Source organism: Trichogramma pretiosum, unplaced genomic scaffold (genome assembly GCF_000599845.2).
Source record: "Trichogramma pretiosum strain Unisexual culture from Peru unplaced genomic scaffold, Tpre_2.0 scaffold1, whole genome shotgun sequence".
Taxonomy (NCBI): Eukaryota; Metazoa; Arthropoda; class Insecta; order Hymenoptera; family Trichogrammatidae; genus Trichogramma; species Trichogramma pretiosum.
Genome location: NW_019641703.1, coordinates 112,107 through 131,167, shown reverse-complemented (window position 1 = coordinate 131,167; position 19,061 = coordinate 112,107). Strand labels below are relative to the sequence as shown.

Here is a 19,061-nt window from a genome sequence, read left to right as displayed (position 1 = left end):
GTACAAAAGGCAGCAAAATAAGAGAATAAATAAAAAAAAAAGAAGAAACAAAACGCGCTTTTGCGACTTTTTCTCTTTTTTTTATTTTCTTTCTTTACTCGCAATAGAAGTGCACTCCTTACGAGTTATTTAATACGCGCAAGTCGCGAATCCTATTTTAATACAACCAGCGGGGATACTGCGTGCGCGCGCGCGCGTAAACGTGTTATTCCATTTTTCTTTTTTACATTTTTATATACGACGCGACGACGCTACACGCGGAGAAAAATAGATTATAATATATATCCTACTACGGGCGAGGCGAAAAATTAGCTTAACCGCGCGCGCCAGTAGTGCCTGGGATCAATATAAGATTGATGATGATACTAGGGGCTTAAGGTTACGTACGTATATATAGATCAGGTATACGTGCATCGAGTTCCACGAAAGTGCCTCCGACGATAAGACGTCGTCGACGAGGCGTAAGGGTTAAAGTTGGAGAGCTCGTCGAGGAGAGATCTTCACCCGCGAGAACGGATCGTGAGAAATGATTCTCGTGTAAGCGTGAATGATTTACATTCCGATGAGCCCTCGATTCGGGTTATGTATCGAATAACTGCGAGGCATGTGCACGGACCGAGCACGCGCTGATCGATACAATGATTCGAGATGTTATGCGAGGCAGTTTTCGAGTGTTGAATACTGCGGCCAAGATCGCTATGGTACTTACTACTCGAGCGTGCGTTGAAAATATCGTCAATTTGTCACTTGTAAGAACTCTCACTCCCTGGTAGAAATTCTCAACATTAATAATGGCCTAATGACCAACAAATTACCATTTGAAATATTTTGAATACATTGCCAAATGAATTGATTTGTTTATTCGATCATTTTTCTGATACAATTATGTTAAAAATATTAAGCTCGTTTTAAATGACCTAAACATTACTATTTAATAGTTTCAACAATATTAGACCAGCTTTCAACCACTTTGAATACCAAAATGCCTTCCGAGCTTCCTACACTAGATGGCGAGTACCTTTATCTGTAAATCTGCAAGTGGCAAAGTCAAAATAATCGTATAAATCAAAGCACCTGGTAAAATATGTATCAACCGTAAAAATGTACATTTCTCGTTCATACATGTTTAGTTCTAATGGACCTTCGATATCCTAGAAACTTTTTCGTTTGTTGAAAACTAGCAATAAAATGTTGAGCGCAGTTATTATTTCCATTCATAGAATTTTTGACAATGATCAAATTCACTCTACGACCTGTAATCCAAAACTCTTTTATGCACTTGACAAACATGATCGAAAAGCAAATAAAGTTGTTAGGAAAAAACAAATTGACATCGAAGTCAAGAAGAGAGACGTGGATGCAACAGATACGAGAGAAAACTGCTGTCGAAATCGTCGTTAAAAAGCTCAAAAGGCATTAATTGGAATGCGACGCCCGAAAGTCACGAATTTTTCGTTTTACTCAAAAAGCTACGAATGAGCACTAGTTTTAATTTTACAATCGACCCGCTTTCGCTGAATAATAAAAATATTGCTTTTTAATTCTTTAACAAAAACATTGTGTGTAAGCTCTAAAGTGAAACTCCGATTTGCATACTAAGCAGAAAAAAAATTTAAATAATCTTTTTCAACCCACTGGAAAAACGTATATAACGAAATAGACTATTGCTCGGGACGCAGTTTCTTTTGTCTGAACGCGTGTGTAAACCCAGACATACGCTTACTCCGGTAGGTCTTTTTCACGAACTAGCGCTTGAAAAATTAAAAAAAAAAGGTATAACAGCTCGCAGCGCTCCTCGTGCGACAGACTCCAAGGAAAAAACTCAGTTATAATTGAAACATTCGTGGAGCGTAACGAATGTGACGTAAAAATTTAGAGTGTTGTAAGAAAACGTTATTCATCATCAGCCGCGTAAAATAATCAGATTTTTACATTGGAGGTCACGGAGGCAGCGCACTAAAAAATGTGACAATGTTCAGGCTGCGGAGAGATAATTTTTTTTCGAAACTTTTTACTAATAACTATGTAAAAAGATTATGATCTATTACAACGAAACAGAGACTAATTAATTATTCTTCAAATTTTTACTTATTGCTTTTTAATACATTTTTTGCATAATGTTTCTCATAAAAATGATACATTGGTAAACAAAAAAGACGCCAGAAAAATTTGGAAAAATTTCAAACTCTGAGGGAAGTGCCAACCACAATTCATGTTCAACAGCTATTTCATCTACCCCTGTACTGTGACAACGCCTCTTTCAATCCCATCTGACTTACCTATACTCATTGCTCGCAAATAAGAGCTATACGCTTCGCCGAGTTTTGGTTACATTTTTCACTTTAATTTAGTGTCAATATACCACAAATAACATATATACGCAAGCAATTTCAAAATAACGACGAAGAAGAAAAGAATAAGCCAACTTATCGAGTTTTTCATTTTCTGTTGCAGTTACGAGGTCAACAAGATCATGACACCGACATACCGGAGATCGGTGAGTACAGGTATAGTACGACCCTTATAAAAACGATAAAACACACAACATCGCCTGGTGTGCAGCCGCTTGACGTCGCTAATCGTATCTCACGTATGGGATTGCACCACGTGAATGTTTTTGTTACGATTATTGTCAGCAGCGGTGAGCTACGTAAACTGGCGCTTTACTTGTTTGCCGTAAATATGTGAATAATTTATTATAAAGTATTATTTTTCAACTAAAGACAGAACACACTTGAAATTGCGGGTTCATATTTTTTCAGGCGTGGTTGATGACAATTTATAACTAGTAGTAATGCCTAGAATTGATAATAGCCTACTTCCCCCAAAAATTACTTATCAAATGCTTTGAAGTACATGACCATTTATTGACCTGGTTTTGTAGATTTTTCCTTACATATTAAACGTATTAAAAATGATTTGATAATTACTACTGTAGGCCTTTGTGTGTGTTACCGTCACAGCTCGCGGCCTAGAGGACGAGGTTGACGGGCGAGGGTGAAGAAATAGGAGCCGGGTAGTTTAAAGTCAGCGAGTACTGGTTTTTATTACGAGTGGTAGTCGCGGAGCGGTCTGCTCTGTCAGCGCGCTTATACAAGTCTGTCTGTGCTCCGAATCGCTTACATGGAGCGAAGCTGCGAGACGGGCACTTTATACACTATAACGCCTGTGCGCATATACATACGTCATGTGACGTCATTACTCGGTCTCTGACCGGTCGATCGCTATACAACTGTTTGGAAAAATTAGCTTGGTTATCAATTCAACTCACTTTAAATGCGATGGTACAAGTTTAACTTCTCACCACTAGATGTCGAGTACAATTATTTGTAAATCTGCAAGTGACAAAGTAAAAGCAACAGTATAAATCAAATCGGGTTTGAAAAAATTAGTTATTTATTGTTGGATATAACTGGTGGAGTAAGATAATTTAAAATTTTTTCTGATATTTGAAAACTGAAAATTGTATATTGGTAGAATCCAATAACTACTCACCATCACTATTACTGTCAGCCAAACCTATAATAACAAATTCACATTAAGCTCCTTCCATTCGGTGGTATTCATATTACGAGTGAAAATCCGTAGATGTTCGGTATAATTGCGATAAAAGGCATAAATTCTTGTTGATGATTATGAACAATTAGGATTATATCTTCATTTATGAATGTTTGCGCACGATGGTGAATGCATATACGTCTGTGCACTCATGTGTGATTTTCATTAGTGTAACAAATCGATCTCCAGAGTATTGTTGAAAAATCTCTACCACATATTCTTTAATTAAAAAATTTTCGTGTTAACTTTTGATGTTTCAATAAGCAAAAGTTTTTTTTTAAGCTTTGTGTTTTTAATTTTAATAAAATACCCTTTGTAAAATTACTAAAACCTTTTGATCCGACAAAAAGTAACACGAGTTGCATGTCTACCCAAAAAATTGTGTGAATATTTTCACGGGAAACAACGAAGTATAAGCCTTTTTTTTTCCTTGTCCACTTGTAAACGAACGTGTGAAAAAAACCCCATGTGCTTGCACGTATATGTACATAATGCGTGTACACGAGTTATAGTGCTTATAAAGTATTCAAGTTTCGTTCGAGAATGGTAACCTCGTGAGACATAAGAAGCGAGCTGCGAGGCTAAGAGAAAATCTTTGCAGCTGCAGCTTTTCAAAGTGCTCACAGTTTTCAAAGGATTTTTTTATATAGACGCCCCCGCGCGCGAGCAAAGGCACCGAGTATACGTGCTTATGTGCCCGAGAATATATCCGTTAATGCCAGCAGAATATGATAATAAAGCGAGAGAAAGAATTTGAATAAGGTGTTACACGATATACAGAATCGTAAATGCAAACTTTATGCATGGATAGATGTTTTTATATCTTTTTTCTTTTTTTTTTCTCTTGGCTCAAAGATAAAAATTACGAAAATTTACCGTTTGATGGATGGTCCTTGTTAGTTACTTGAGAAAGCTTGAATTTCTTTTTCGCCGAACCAAATGAAGGTAAACTAAATTCGTTTTCACGCGCGCCCTACATTTACACTACGGTGTAGAAGCTTGCATGCATGGTGAGTGCTGAAATATTTGAGGTCGGCTCAGTCTCGAATTCAAGAAAATTTCAATAAAGAAGAAAAACTAGGAACACTTTTTAAATCACTTACCATTTTCGTAAGAACCTATGCGTAAATAATTTATACTGACTTACAAACTCTGAGTAATTGATTATCGAATCACGTTATCTATTCATTTGGTCGAAAATTATTAATCGGATTGCATTCCTAAACCCAAATAATGTAAAATTAGAGTAAACATAACTACAAATATTATATATTATTAAAATGAAATTCGCCCACTCGTTTTAATTTATAATTCAACGTTTAGAGCGGCATTGTAATTATGAACCTTAATTGAACCAGACGAGAGAGAGTGAGCTGCTTTTTACTTTTAAATACCTGCGCCGTCATTTCGTACCTCGAAGTGCGCGGTGAACTTTTAAACGTCGAGACACGAATAAAGCTTGTAACAAAGTGTAAAATGAAGGTATCATAAAAATGCTCAGAACCGAGGTAAATGAACTTATATAAGCCGGGGATACTTTAATTGAACGAGCTTTTCATGGTCTAGGATTAACTAAATACTCAATCAAAAAGGCATATGAGATACTTTCGTTCTATTTGCATGATATAATCGCTCAGCTGGTAAAAAGTTATTTCGCAGCATATTATGCATTACATTTTATAAACTCTAATCCACGGACTCGAGGACAAGATATTTATAACAAACAGGCGATCGAGTTATTTTCATTGAAATTTAAGTTTTACTCTTATTACATCAGGTATAACTTTTTTTCAATAACTCAGTTAATTGGCTCGAACAAATTGTGAAAAAAATCATAACAATTTTTATTGTGATCGTGCGAAAATTAAATCCTTTCACAGTGAAGAAATGAAAATATCACGATTGCAACTCGAGCGCGTGATATTTTGTCAATAGAAATTTTATTGAATGAAATAGGTCGATTTCCCGGGGAAAATCACCCAGCGATGTAACAATCGCGATAGCAGGCGTCAGTCAGCGCGCACCGAGCATAAAAGTAGAGAAGAGCCGAGTATCCGTACAACTTATATATATACACGAGCCGTGTAGCCGTGTAACGAGACGACAATCGTAAAATACGTACATTCCGTTTGTCGACGCATTGACGCGCAACTTCGCGACTTTATTGTACGATATAACCAGCATGCGTGCGCGAGAATCGAACCTATTCGCGATAAAGTCATGCAAGCGCGTACACATGGAATATGCAGCGCTTTTGTCGTCGATTAGGATCTCGATAGATTTCCTTCGTTTCTTCACCGTGCGTCGAGTCATCCGATTATAATTATTACTTGCCTGAAAGAAGCAAAAAAAAAAAAAAGAAAGGGAGAAAGAAATCATGTGGATCGATTTGCAGCCCTATAAATATCATCGTGGAGAAATGCACTTGTATACAGTAGCGACTAGGTGTAAGTACTGAACGTTGCTGCTATATACTGCCGTTTGCTGAGCACCGCGGTGCCGATGGTAATTTACGGTGCCCGAGTCAATACATAATTTGCCGCGGGTTTATACACATTTCCGAGCTACGTACTTTTTCTCCAGCTCTCGGGCGCCCCAGCAGCTTAGGCGTTGTAAATAAAAAGAGCAAATAGCAAAACAAAGCATCGCCGAGGAGAAGAAAATATTTGCAAGACTTAATCTTACTCGTGAGAGTTGAATTGCAACGGTGAAGTGCGAAAATCAAAATGAATAGACTTTTCCGAAGTGATACACTATTAGAAATCATTTTTATGAAAAACGAATGACGCAAATTACAGGAGAAAAAGAGAAAAGAAAATTCTGTTAATTCATTTAAAACCAAGCAGCTTAATATCTATCAAACTTATTTATTTTGATCGTGTGTTTATAACTTCAATTGACTCTCGCCATCTTGCGTTTAACGCCATAATATGTCAGTGATGGCATAAATTATCGGCATACATCAAAATGTAAATAAAAGTAAATGAAAAATACTAATCAAGAAGTATTACGTATTTTTATACTTCTTTACTCATTTTTTAGTACAATTGTTTTAGACACGACCGTTAAATTTTATGAATATTTTAAGGTTCATAGAATTTTGAAAAAATTAAAAGCAGCATTAATATAAATAATTCTCATATTTATTCAAAAATCATAGGTTATTGTATTATAATAAAAATACATAACAATAGCATTTTTAGGAGGAAACTCTGTACCATTGACAGTGGTTTTTCCATTTGAGTGCTGATTATAACAAACGAATATACCTAAACTTTTAGTCATCTTATGGCGTACTTATTTCACGCCAAAGAGACTCCTCGACATTTTTACGTGTACGCGTTCCTCGAATTTATTGTTAAAGTTTTTGTATCCAAAAAAACTAGCCTCGTGGGTATCGCGTGTGTAGTGTGGGACGCAATTGTCTGCAATCGAGCTCGAAACACGTTTTCTTTTTGGTCTCACTACGCTGAACACGTACATAACGCGCCATGTTATCGCTGAAATTCGTATTTTTCGCAAAAAACAGTGGCGCACTCGCATCTGTCTTGTCGATGTTGTTTTTTTTCTCCTTTCCTTCCTTGAGTGTTGTCAAAAATCTTCTCGAAGCGTTAGTAGCCGCAGTACATCACTTTTATTTCATGCAAAGTATCCGATGTAACATCGTTCACAGCTTTATAATTTAGATGTAATGCGTATGCGTATATCAAAGTGTCTCAGAAAATAAACATTTCATGTTGTATAGCAAGTGCTTGATATTATATATTAAAAGAGAGGAAAGCTAATAAAAAATTTAAATTATTTTTAACTTGACTTTTAACTGAATTTTTAACTGAAAATAAGAGTAATGACAATTTTCAAGAAATGACTAAATCATTTTGGAGAAAACGTACTTTTTTCGATGAAAAGGTTTCAGTGTAAACTTGTAATCAAATCTTTTTTCTGTCTTGAATTTACATTCAGCCCAGACAACTCGAAAACGTTTTTATTACGGCTTCTCGGTCTATTAAAGTTAAAAAAAATAGCAGAAAAATAAAATAGTACTGAAGTAAAAAAGAAACTTGACAAGGTATTGAAGATATAGGAATATTTCTTCAGCTGATGTGAGTATATTTTTTGTGAAATCTATGGAAAATTATAGAAAAAAGAAATAATCTACCTGAGATCATTTCTAATATGGTGAAATCAAAGAAAATCAAGAGCATCACGTTTTGTAATTCAAAAAATATAAGATAAACCCTCGATAAACAGAATAGCGCCAGTGACACTCGGGCGAAATTAAAGCCAAAATTTTCCTGGGCGCTTAGAGAGCTAAAACTTTTACGAGCTACTTATAAAGTCTCGCAAACTGTATATAAGATTGCGGGTCATTTTTGACTTTTTTACGAGATTCTTGAGAATCTCGTTAGTACGAACGCGCATAAAGAAGAGCGCGCATAAGTTGAAAGTAGACTCGTTAGACCGTACAGCGTATAAGTGAACATCACCAGTGTCATTTTTAACCAATTATGAAATTTCGCCAAGGTAGCGTCTTTTCTTCGACACCGTGCGACGCATGTAACGCGCGGAGCTTTTCAATATCGGAGACACGTGCGCGTCGTGTAACACGTATACACCGACGTGTTTACCAACGATGCTCGCACCTGAATGTGAATATACAGAAAAAAAAGTATAGAAACCGTAAAAATGAATACGCCATGTAAAGCGGCACGTCCTGTATTGAGATTTTCCTCGCACGCGAATATACATAATGCATGTATATAGTAGTCTTCTAGGTACGCTAGAGACGCACTTGAACGTCGAGGTATCCTGCCGAGACACCCGATAAGCCATGTCATTTGCCGTTGCTGACTTCTGCCGCGCTAGCTTTCTCTTCCTCTCTCTCTCTCTCTCTCTCTCTCTCTCTCTCTCTCCTTCGTGTACAGCCCCCATGGATAAAATCGTATAAGAAGGAAGAGACTATCTCCCCAGTGTGAGCTTTTCACTCCGATGGAAAACGTCGAGGATGAAGTTTTACCCCGAGAATTTCTTATAGCTACATATACAGGGCTCGGGGTCGACAGAAAAAAAAGAAATAATAATAATAAGGTGGGAAGAGAAGAAATTGCTGGAGGCGCGACGAATAAATTATATCGCGTATATATATATCGCCACCACCACCACCACCACCACCACTGAGCGAAGCATATAAGAGTAAATTCATCTGCAGCGACGTATGCGAGATAAAGTAGTTTAATAATTTTTCGTGAGTTCTATCTCGGCTCTTTGTGCGCAGTAGTAGTTGCAGCGCTGCGCGAACGTTTGCGAACGAGAGAGAGAGACCGTACAATAATATATACCGAAACGTGCGAGCGGAAAAATTCAAGCTTCGCACAGGGGGTGGTACGGTTATACGTACGCTATGTGTGGCTGGCGAGTTCGAAAAGTAAAACTAATACCCATACAAAAGCAAGTTGAGAGCGCACACTGTGTAATCGAGATTAAGAGCATTTCAATGAAGTTTGCGCGAGAGAACAAATGCCCGTGTGTGTGAACGGCTAGCAGCAGCACCACTCGCGCGGTCGAAATTAAGAAACAAGCTGGCAGAGAGAAAGTTTGCATTGAGAGCAAACTCGCGTAATCAAACTCGAAGAAATAAGCTTCGAACGGACGAGCGAGAGAGAGTATAATAAAATTGCTCAGCTGGACGTTGCGCTCTGTTTTAATCGATCGATAATTTTGCACTTGAAAGGTGAGAGAGAGCGAAAATTTAAATGAACGAAAAATGCTGATTGAAAGCTTTCACGCAGTGGCGCGTTCTTCTTTTCACCCCCGCGATATATCAAACAAAAATTATAATGAAGAAACTTTGGCCGTGCGAGACGAACGACAAAAATGCAATAACAAAACCCCTGGTTATATAAAACCCCTGTGATACACTAGTTTTGTATGAGAAAAATTGAAAAAAGAATAAATAAAAAAGTTTTTTCATGAAATGCTGCTTGTGCCGCCACAACCTCTCGAAACTTGGGCTCAGAAAGTGGATAATTTAGTATTTGTAGTCGCTCTCGAAGCGAGAACTAGATATATATATGTTGTGCTGTGCATCGCGTCGCGCAGGATCCACCACAGCGCGTATAAGCGCCGCGCGACTTTCGCGTTGCTCAGCGATGTCGAGCGTAGCTAACTCGCGCGCGAGTTTGCTCGATGATGCTCTTTTCATCTTCCACTCTTGCCGCGTATACTACGTACAAGCGCGCGCACGCCAAAACTCCGTTCTTCGCCTGCAGTTTGGCTTAATCGAATTTTGCCATCTGAAAATAATAACTATGTGCAAACTTGGTTGGTTAAAAAAATTAGGTACCCCTGGAATTTCAATTCTCGATGTCTGATTAATTTGTTTTTAATTTTGACATCCTCGAATAAAAGACGATGTATTTACAATTCCGATGAATTTTGAAAGAGCTGTTCAATATTTGTTCTCTGCACATATAAGTTCTAGCTTTACCATAAAACGAAGAAAAAATATTGCGGGATCATAAGGAAGATGTACCGGCGAAACTAAAACCCGAGACCTTTATACCGACGAGAAGCTCGTGAAATACAAGTAAAGAGAGAGAGAGAACAGATAGGGTTAATGACACGCTCTCGCGGGACACAGAATATTTCATATTTTCCGTCTATATACAGTCGCTCGTGTCTCTCGAGATTCTCGCCAATCTGCTTCTAATGTACGACGATAATAGCCTGAAATGGTCGGGGGGTATATATTTTCGCAGCTTACGGCCGATTAGGTATTTTACGACACTCCAAATTATCTCTCGTAGTTCTAAATATAGTAAAAAAAAAACAAACTAAAGTATTCAGAGCTATCTGGCCCAAAGAAAGTGTAATTCTTTATCAGAGAGTCCTCGAGTCGCGACGAATAGGAGAAAAAAGAACCGACCTCCGTAAACACTTACTCTCGATCTCTCGTAGGTTCCATTAATCGATCAACGAAACTCGGCCGCTCGCAAAATTCACTTTTTGGTCCGTCCTCATTCGATGCGATCGCGACACATCCAACACGTATACGTACGTACACGTAACGGTGTATACATACATATGCCTTATACATACACATTTACACGGACGAGGTTCGTAGGAAGGCGAACAGTTGCTGCACGCTATAGGGTTAAATCTCATTCCTCCCTTCCCCTTCTTCGCCTTCTTCGGGGTTTGATATAATAGCAGTAAAAGCGTATACGCGTACACGTGTACACTAGTGTGTACGTGCGATGTAAGTATAGGAGAGCACTGCCTTCAATAGAAGCTAGTACTAGTACAGCTCAGAGAGAGAGCTCTATATGCACTATGTACGTGCGCTCAACGTCTCACAATCGACCGACCGCGTGATAATTATATACCAGTTAGACTGGTGGTGCTGTACTAACGCAGCAGAGCAGTATTACTACTACTACTACTACTACTACTACTACTACTACTACTACTACTACTACCACGGCGCCTGCGATTCAGCGGCGCTATACGAACTACTAGCCTAGAGGTGCATTGGCCTCTTACACTACTACCATTACTCCTTTTCAGGCACTTCTCATGACCTAAACCAGCACTAAAACCTCCCCCGCCGACTCCGACTCGCTCACACGAATGCAGCAGCAGCAGCAGCATGTACCTGCCAGTAACGCGAGTCGACTATGCCGCGCCGCGCTGCCGCTACCACTACTACCGCCACTGCTGCTGCTGCTGCTGCTGCTGCTACCGCCCCGAAGAAAGTATGCAACGAAAAACGAAAGGGGGAGGGAGGTTGTTGGACTGCGAAACGATCCTTGCATGGCCTAGTGACGCTTCGAAAGTACACGCGCTCGCACCTGCACACATCGTCGCCGCCGCGGACGGCTCACACATTCGTTTTCGGGCCGCCAGCAGGTGCGACGAAACGAGAAAAACCGCAACGAAAAAAACAGAGGAAAATTTCTGCCACTACGCGCGCGATGTACGCGCCTGAAAAGTCGCGTTGAGCCGCGGTTATACAGCACGTGTATACGGAGAGAGAAATGTCGAGTGTGGCGGTGGTGGTGCACGAGGCAAAAATTTCGGAACGGATTACGACTACGGAGCTGCTGGGCCTTTTGTTGCGGCTGCTGCTGCCGCTGCTGCTGCTGTTGCTGCACAGCGTTGATTCGGCTGCTGAGCGAGCTGAAATCGCGCGCTTGCACCAGCATACACCGCCGCTACGTGTATAACGTTTGATTTAGCCTCGGGGGCACGATGCAACGGCACTTTCGTGGCTACGAGGATAGTAGCAGTAGTAGTAGCTGACGTTGCGCTGCCGCGCGGAGCTCTCTTTTCTCTATAACGCTCGATTGATTGATGCCATTCGACACACACACGCGAGCGCCGGACACTGGTGAATAGAACGGAACAAAAAAGAGAATACAAAGGCAACATAGACGTGGTAAAAAAAAACAGGATACCTTCGACGCGATGGATTTCGTGGACAATGCCGAATTCGAGCGCGAGCGGCCTAAGAAAACTTCGCGCTCGAGTGTATGAACCGAAAGTGGTGCTCAAATTTACCTATCGTTCGTATGTGCACAGAGGGAAAGTAAATTTGTGTATCGAAGACGACGACGACGACGACAAACAAGAAATAAATGGTTTTCCGTGACAAGTGCCTGCACGTACTGAGAGCAATCGGCCGAAAGATCGGCGCAGCAGTAGTTCATATATCCCGAAATTGTCCGTGATTCATCGCAGAAGAAGAAGCAGCAGCATGTATCATCCGAAAATGAAATACGTAGTTTTGATTCGAGTGGGTAGGTAATACTCTAACAGCACGTATACTATAATAATACGATATGCCACTTTGAGAGTATATTTATGCATATATTTATTGTATACGTGCGCGAAACGAAAGTAAAATTGGTTTCGTAAGTTGATCCAGTTTAGTCGTCGTTTATATATATAGTGTTGCACTCCTTTAGAGAGAAATTTAGAGCACAAGTTCGAGACTTGGCGTATGTATGTATGTACGTGTGTACGCGCGCATACCTGCGCTTTCGAAAAGTATTTATGCATCGATTTTTTTCTTTTTTTTGCTACTGCTACACTAGTTCTTACTATTATCGTGTAATTTGTAAGTTTTAACGACGACAAAATTTATGTCAAATGTTAAAAATGATAATAAAAAAATTAAAAAAAAAAAAAAAACAAGTCAATTTCGTATGAATCAAAGGAATAAGAAAATTTAAATATCATTCAAACGAATTAGCATTAAAAAGTTGCGCTATCATAAATTATGCAGATGAATAACAACAACTATAAAGAGGAATCCTGAAATTGGAACACTCGAATATATAGATATACGTAATGTAATATTTCGAGCGTATGTGCATGCTGCACAAGTTCGAATGCCGAGGCCCCCGCTTGGTTGGGCTAAATTTCCGCCCCCCGCGAGCAGTCGGGGCGAGCAAGTGAAAGTGAAAGATATAGAGCACACGAAAGATATGCTAATATCGTTTTATAAAAGCAACTCCATTGCTCGAAACTAGATACAAATGAAAAAAAAAAGAGAAGGAAAAAAGAAAATTCGGACGAAGAGTAGAAGTAGTCTTCGTCGTCGTCGTTGCGCTCATGTAATTTACTATATATACGAAAAGAGAGGAGATATGCCGGGGTTTATATATAAAGTCTTACGTATAGCGGGGCAGAGACAAGTATTGAAAGCTGCTGGTGTTGAAAAGTACAAACTTATACTACTATTTTCTTCACGTACATTCCAACAAACACCTTCTCGAAAGCAAAGAAACTCCACTAGCTCGACAGTTCAAGACAAATGTTCGGCTTCTTTTTTTTTCCTGCTACAAGTTCTTGCTCTCTTTCTCTCCCTCGGCATTTTCAGAACGACTGAGAGTCCCAACTAACAAATCGTGTACGCAGACGGAGAGCCGAGGAATTTTGCGCTTGAATTAATCTACTATTCTGCAGATTCACGGGTCGACGTCTCCGAGTGTGGCATTTTACAATATTCATTTTTCTTTCCGCTCGCGTATGCACAAACTCAAGTTTTTGAAATCTGATTAGGGTGATGTCGTAGAGTTGTTTTGCATAACTTTTTCTAAACTGATTTTCGAAAAACGACTTCATCCAGTAGTTTTCCTGGTAAACAGGATCAAAAGGTTTTACACCCGTTTTTCACTGAAATGTGGCACAGCCGTTCACGACAAAAATACAGAGGACTCCATAGACCCTTTTTAATGAAAACTGGTGGAGAACAAATGTTATGCAATTATACATTCTCAGTACTCGATCGGAAAAAAACGAGGCTGCGACACCACCTCAAAAACGAATATATTTCGTATCGCCGAGTAATTGCTCGCTCGATTTTATATGTTGCACGAATTTTTCAGGGCGATAAACGCATACGTAATAAAATTAGCATTGCAAATCAGAAGAAATGGTGCTGAATTCAAATCATTTTTTCCTACGATAAAAGAAATAGAAAAGTTGAAATCTCAGCGGGAAGCCGATGGAGTTAGTTTCACACCGGTAAAGTTCGAATCTGGTTACGGATTACGCCTATCAAAGTTATTACATTGTTTTTTTCCTGAGAGGGCACGGGCAACTTTCTCACACGGGGGATTGATCTGGCGATTCATTGGATACAAACACTCGCATACATTCCTGTGTCACTTAATACCGTCGTAAAGCTCGAAGTTTTTACACTGCTTTGCGTGATACAAGCTAACCGTCTGTGTGGGGTATATAGTTGGTCAATTCATTTTTGTCACCCGGCTGTATCCTTTTTTTCTGAGTGATCACCGAATTTACGTTTTGTTTTTCCTCTTTTCCGACTTATCTCTTACGTGACGCGCAATTTTCATCTGTTTTTTTGCTTCTCTCGAGTAGGCGTCCTTCGAAACGTTAAATTAAATTTTACTCATCGTCCTCGTCAAAACCTGAATGCATAATAACGACTTGATACATTTATTAAAAAAAAAAAAAGAAAAAGAAAATAAACCTCACTGAGCTTACAATTTTAAACTCGAGTTCGTATTGATTGGATGACTCCACTGTTGTGGGTTCTCTATATCATTCCTCGTCTCGTACATTTGTTTTTGCTTCCCGCACTTTTCATTTATTTATACGACGGCTCGGTGCACTTGCATTCAAAGCGCATTCGCGCAGCTTTCATAGACTGGTGCACACAATTTTGCACTAGGAAATAAAGAGAAAAAAAACGACGCAGGGGGTCGGCCTGCTGGCATTCTCTCTCTCTGCACCAACGTTTAATTGCTTAGCAACTTGACACGATTATTGGTATCACTTGCGCTCGCGCGTTTTCCGTCTGTGCGTCGCGCGCTCAATTGTTTTATTGCTTCTAATATATCCCACTTGATTACCTACGCTCAATTTTCCTCGCTCTCTCTCCCTTTCACTCAACGCGTCAGTCAACTCTTTCTCTCGCTTTTATATGTGCAGCCCGAGAGCGTTATAATTTTCCGTTTATGTGATCTCATCGAAACTCGGCACACAGTACGCGGGTTGTCGCTCAAACTGAATGTCGACCGCGTACATACTCACGCACACGCTCAGACACATATTATTGTTTTTATACGAAACTACTTTCGACATGAATTCGTAAATACGAGCAATTTTTAATGTAAACGCTCTCTCGCGCGCGCATGACTCGGAAATTTCAACGCTCGACGCGCACGACGTTGATTTTACAAAGACATAAAACAAACGTTAATATACGAAGCTGGAAGCGCGTAAGCACGCACACGTATGCACATAACGAACTTGAATCAAAAGCGTATGAAAAAAACGTTTTGCAGCCAGTGTGTACCATATGTCTGACTAATATCGCTCTTGTACTACTTACGCGTCTGTGCGTCTACGCCTTGGCCGCTGACCACCGTACGTTTAGTTCAGAAGTTGACTACGCTTTATTTTTTCCCCTCAAAACCATGTGGTAAACGCGGGCAACTTTTAATTGAAACCGAGAGAGGTAAAAAAGAGCTGCTTGCACGCCTCGAGCTCGGATTGTAATCAGATGGGCAAAAATCTGCATTGTCACCGGCCTGCGCACATCTTATCACGCAGCAGCACGCGCGAAACGTGCAGTACACCGGTGGCGGCGTATAGTCCTACACCACCTCCTAGAGTGAGAAGCGTTTCGGAATTCCGACGACGCAGCTGCCTCGGTCGCAAGCTCTCTTTTTCACTCGCAAGCACGACGTATGCACGAATGTGTATAGCAACTTATACAAACGCGCGCATGCAAATCGAGTTGGACGTATAACTGGAACAGCCTTAATTTTGGACTGCAGCGAGCTAGGCGCTCTCTCTTTCACTTGGAGCATGCACGCCGGCAGCGATATACGTATATACATGCACGGAGAATAAAAACTTTTACAAATCGACCGAGGCACGCTAAGCTCGCGCGACTCGCGCACTAACGAGAAAGGGTCAGAAGGTTATAAGCATTGCCATGGCAAAATCTCGGCTCGATGTACGCCCCGCAGGCGTGAAGAATGTATTATTGGTCAATTTAGATGGGATCGATAGATTCTTGACTGTGTGTTTTACGACGAACGAAAAGAAATTGTTTAATTGAAAAGTCCCCTCATGATTAAAAAGGAGATAGAGCTAAAAAATACCACCAACTCCCGAATCGTAAATTTGACAGCGAGTTCGCTCATTCATGATTAATACCTCGGAATCACATAAGCAACAGGTGCACACACACACACTAAACGTGTGCAAACCTCTTGCAAAGGTATACATCAATCTTTCGTTCCATAACAATTTCGTGTGTATCGCTTTGTGCGCGCTTCATTCGATTTATCTTTACGAATAAATTGCTATTATTCGGCGTGTGTGTACTCGAAACTCGCTGCCGCGTATACAGGATAATTTTACAGCAATTTATAACTTTCACTCTCGCTTCGAAATGACAAATTAGGATTTCGAGCTTACTCTTTTTTTTCTGTTACTCGATTTTATTTCGCGCCGTATACGACAGGTATACCGTAGTACAGTAATATCAAATCGAAGTGAATTGAGCCTCTCGCTGCATATGATATCGTATTGCACCACCTCTCTATACTGTATCTTTATTCAATTTATTTTGATACGACTATGAAAAAAATAAATAAATAAAACAGCACGTGGATTTCTCTTTGCGCTGCTTAGAGTTCATCTCTTTTCATTTTTTTTTTACACTCGAGCATGCGCTCGAGCTGTGATGTATTCGATTCTGTTCTGTTTCGATTGCTTTATAACGTATCGAATGACATGTTTTTGTATATATACGCTACGTATTTGGTATATACGTACGATTTATGTTACCTTATAACGTCGATATATGTATGTGTACGCGTATATAGCATCGACAAACTATAAATGTAATATCTGTTATTGATATCTACTGAGTACATCCGCGTTCGGGAAAAAAATACGAACGAACGATGAAAATCCATGATAGATGAAAAAACATCATGCTCGCTCGTATAATACGGTGTGTCCGACGCAGAGTGTGTACACGTGTGTATTTTGTGGTTTTTGGCATATGCGCATCGATCGAACTGCGAATTTATTATTAATTCACGCGCGGGTACTCGTCGATGTTTAGAAAACTTTGTGTTGCTCGAATCCGCTACACGCGCTCCATCGCGAAAATTATTTACAAAAATCTCGCTCGTTCAGACGCGCTCGCCGATTATATCATTTTATATAGGAGGGCATCGAATGACGCGATGATGAAATTTACATATTAAATTTTCGAAGCGTGGTGCGCGCTGCTCGCAACGATCATACGGTTATAAAGCGCCTTATTGATTTTTACTCTCGACCCCGGCAAAACCGTTCAGTTTATTTGACGCGCGCGCGGAACGCACGCGCTTGTATTTGATGCGCAATCGAATTTGATATTATTTTATTGGCTGGTGAAATACGTGTGTGCGGATAGCAGCAATGCTTGAAACAAATAGTAACACGCGCAGCAGTGTGCTTTATTTGTAATAACGGCCTGTGTATGTGTGTGCAGTGTATACGCCTCGGCAAGTATGCAAATGTTTAAGCTCCTCGCGCGTTGTAATTCGAACGTGTATATAATCCTATTAAATTGTGATATTCGCGCGCCACTCCCGCGTACGCCGAATGGCAAATAATAATTTTCCAAATTTCTGCCATTACTCGTCTCGTTGCGAATTTCGAATCAAATCTTAATCTACTAGCGATTCGTTTATGGCTTTACACCGCGCTCACATCCTTGAAAGTAAATCTTTTGGCTGTATGATGATTTCAAGCTTTCGCGCAGTCGCAAGGCTATATTATGCTATGCTGAAAATTGAGGCTTTCGCCGATGCTAAAGCGTACTAAAAGTGTGAAAATTGAACCCTGCAGCCAGAATCAGGGAAACTTGCACTTTAACCCGTATCAATTTAAGGCGCTTTTACAGCATCTGAATTTTGATGTAGCCGGGAAATTCGATCATTGTCCCCTTCGATAACCTGACTCAGCTGTAGATGTAAAATTTTTGTGGTGCATGAAAATTTTTTCCTGATACGTTATTAAGACTAAGAAATTAAATGGCTTCTATAAAATAGAAAACAGCAAATCTGAGAATAAGTAATAAAGCAACCTTATAGTATAATCACAGAACGAATAAAATAGAACAAACTGTTCGCATAGACAGATATTTGGCAACTTATACATTTACTTTTACTTTGCCACTTGTGAAAGGTTAAAATAGTATTATCGTATTAGTGATTGAAAATTAGTTTAAATAATTTCAAACACTTAAATTGCCATTTTCAGGTCATATAAAAGGCGAAAAATATTTGTAACATAATTGTAACAAAAAAATATGTAAAAACAAGCATGTATTTTAAAGTATTTTACATTGTCATATAATACCATTATTGATATTGAGCATTTTTACCAAGGTAGTTTTCACGTAGAAACTGCGCGTGTAAAAATTAGGTCAACTCTGAAATACTATTTTTAAATACATTTAAATGAATTTCTACCCATCAAAATTTCAAGACATATAATGAATAAATGAGTAATAACCATTTTTTCTGCTTGATCATTAGAGAGCGCGGGCGAAGATGAGGATCAGTTTGCCAGGGGTACAAACTCCCCTGGTGGCGGTGGAAGCGGCGACGAGAGCAACCCCGATGGTACGGCGTCGCAAGGCCAGCAGCAATTGCAGTCCATTGTTGCTCCACAAACCCAGCAACAACAACAACAACAACAACAGCAACAGCAGCAACCACAACAGCAGCAGCAACAGCTGCAGTTGTCACAACAGGCGCCCACGCAGCAGCAAACTGCACTTCTGAGAATGGCAGGCGCGAAGAGGGCGCGGGGCTTTCTGTCCGGCACGGGCCGGCCGCCCTTGCCCCACGTTAATTTTGACCCGGAAGCGCCACCCCCGCCGACCCAAATGGGATTGCCGACGCCGCAGATGACTCTGCTCGAGAAGCCGGAGATCGACAAAAAAGTCAAGGTCA

The 19,061-nt window shown here is 39.9% G+C and overlaps 1 protein-coding gene across 10 annotated transcripts in view; it reads left to right on the top strand.

Moving 5' to 3' along the window:
- Positions 1–19,061, top strand: part of LOC106654087 (transient receptor potential-gamma protein) — an 83,711-nt gene that overhangs the window by 47,562 nt on the left and 17,088 nt on the right. For 9 of the 10 annotated variants that reach the window (XR_002763645.1, XM_023462902.1, XM_023462901.1 and 6 more), the window contains exons 3-4: positions 2,455–2,507; positions 18,642–19,057. Coding sequence is in view for 9 of the 10 variants with exons in the window: in XM_023462902.1 (XP_023318670.1) it covers positions 2,474–2,507; positions 18,642–19,057 (450 nt within the window). In the remaining variant the exon portion in view is untranslated. The remainder of the gene's footprint in view (positions 1–2,454; positions 2,508–18,641; positions 19,058–19,061) is intronic. The other variant, XM_023462908.1, reaches the window with a different exon arrangement.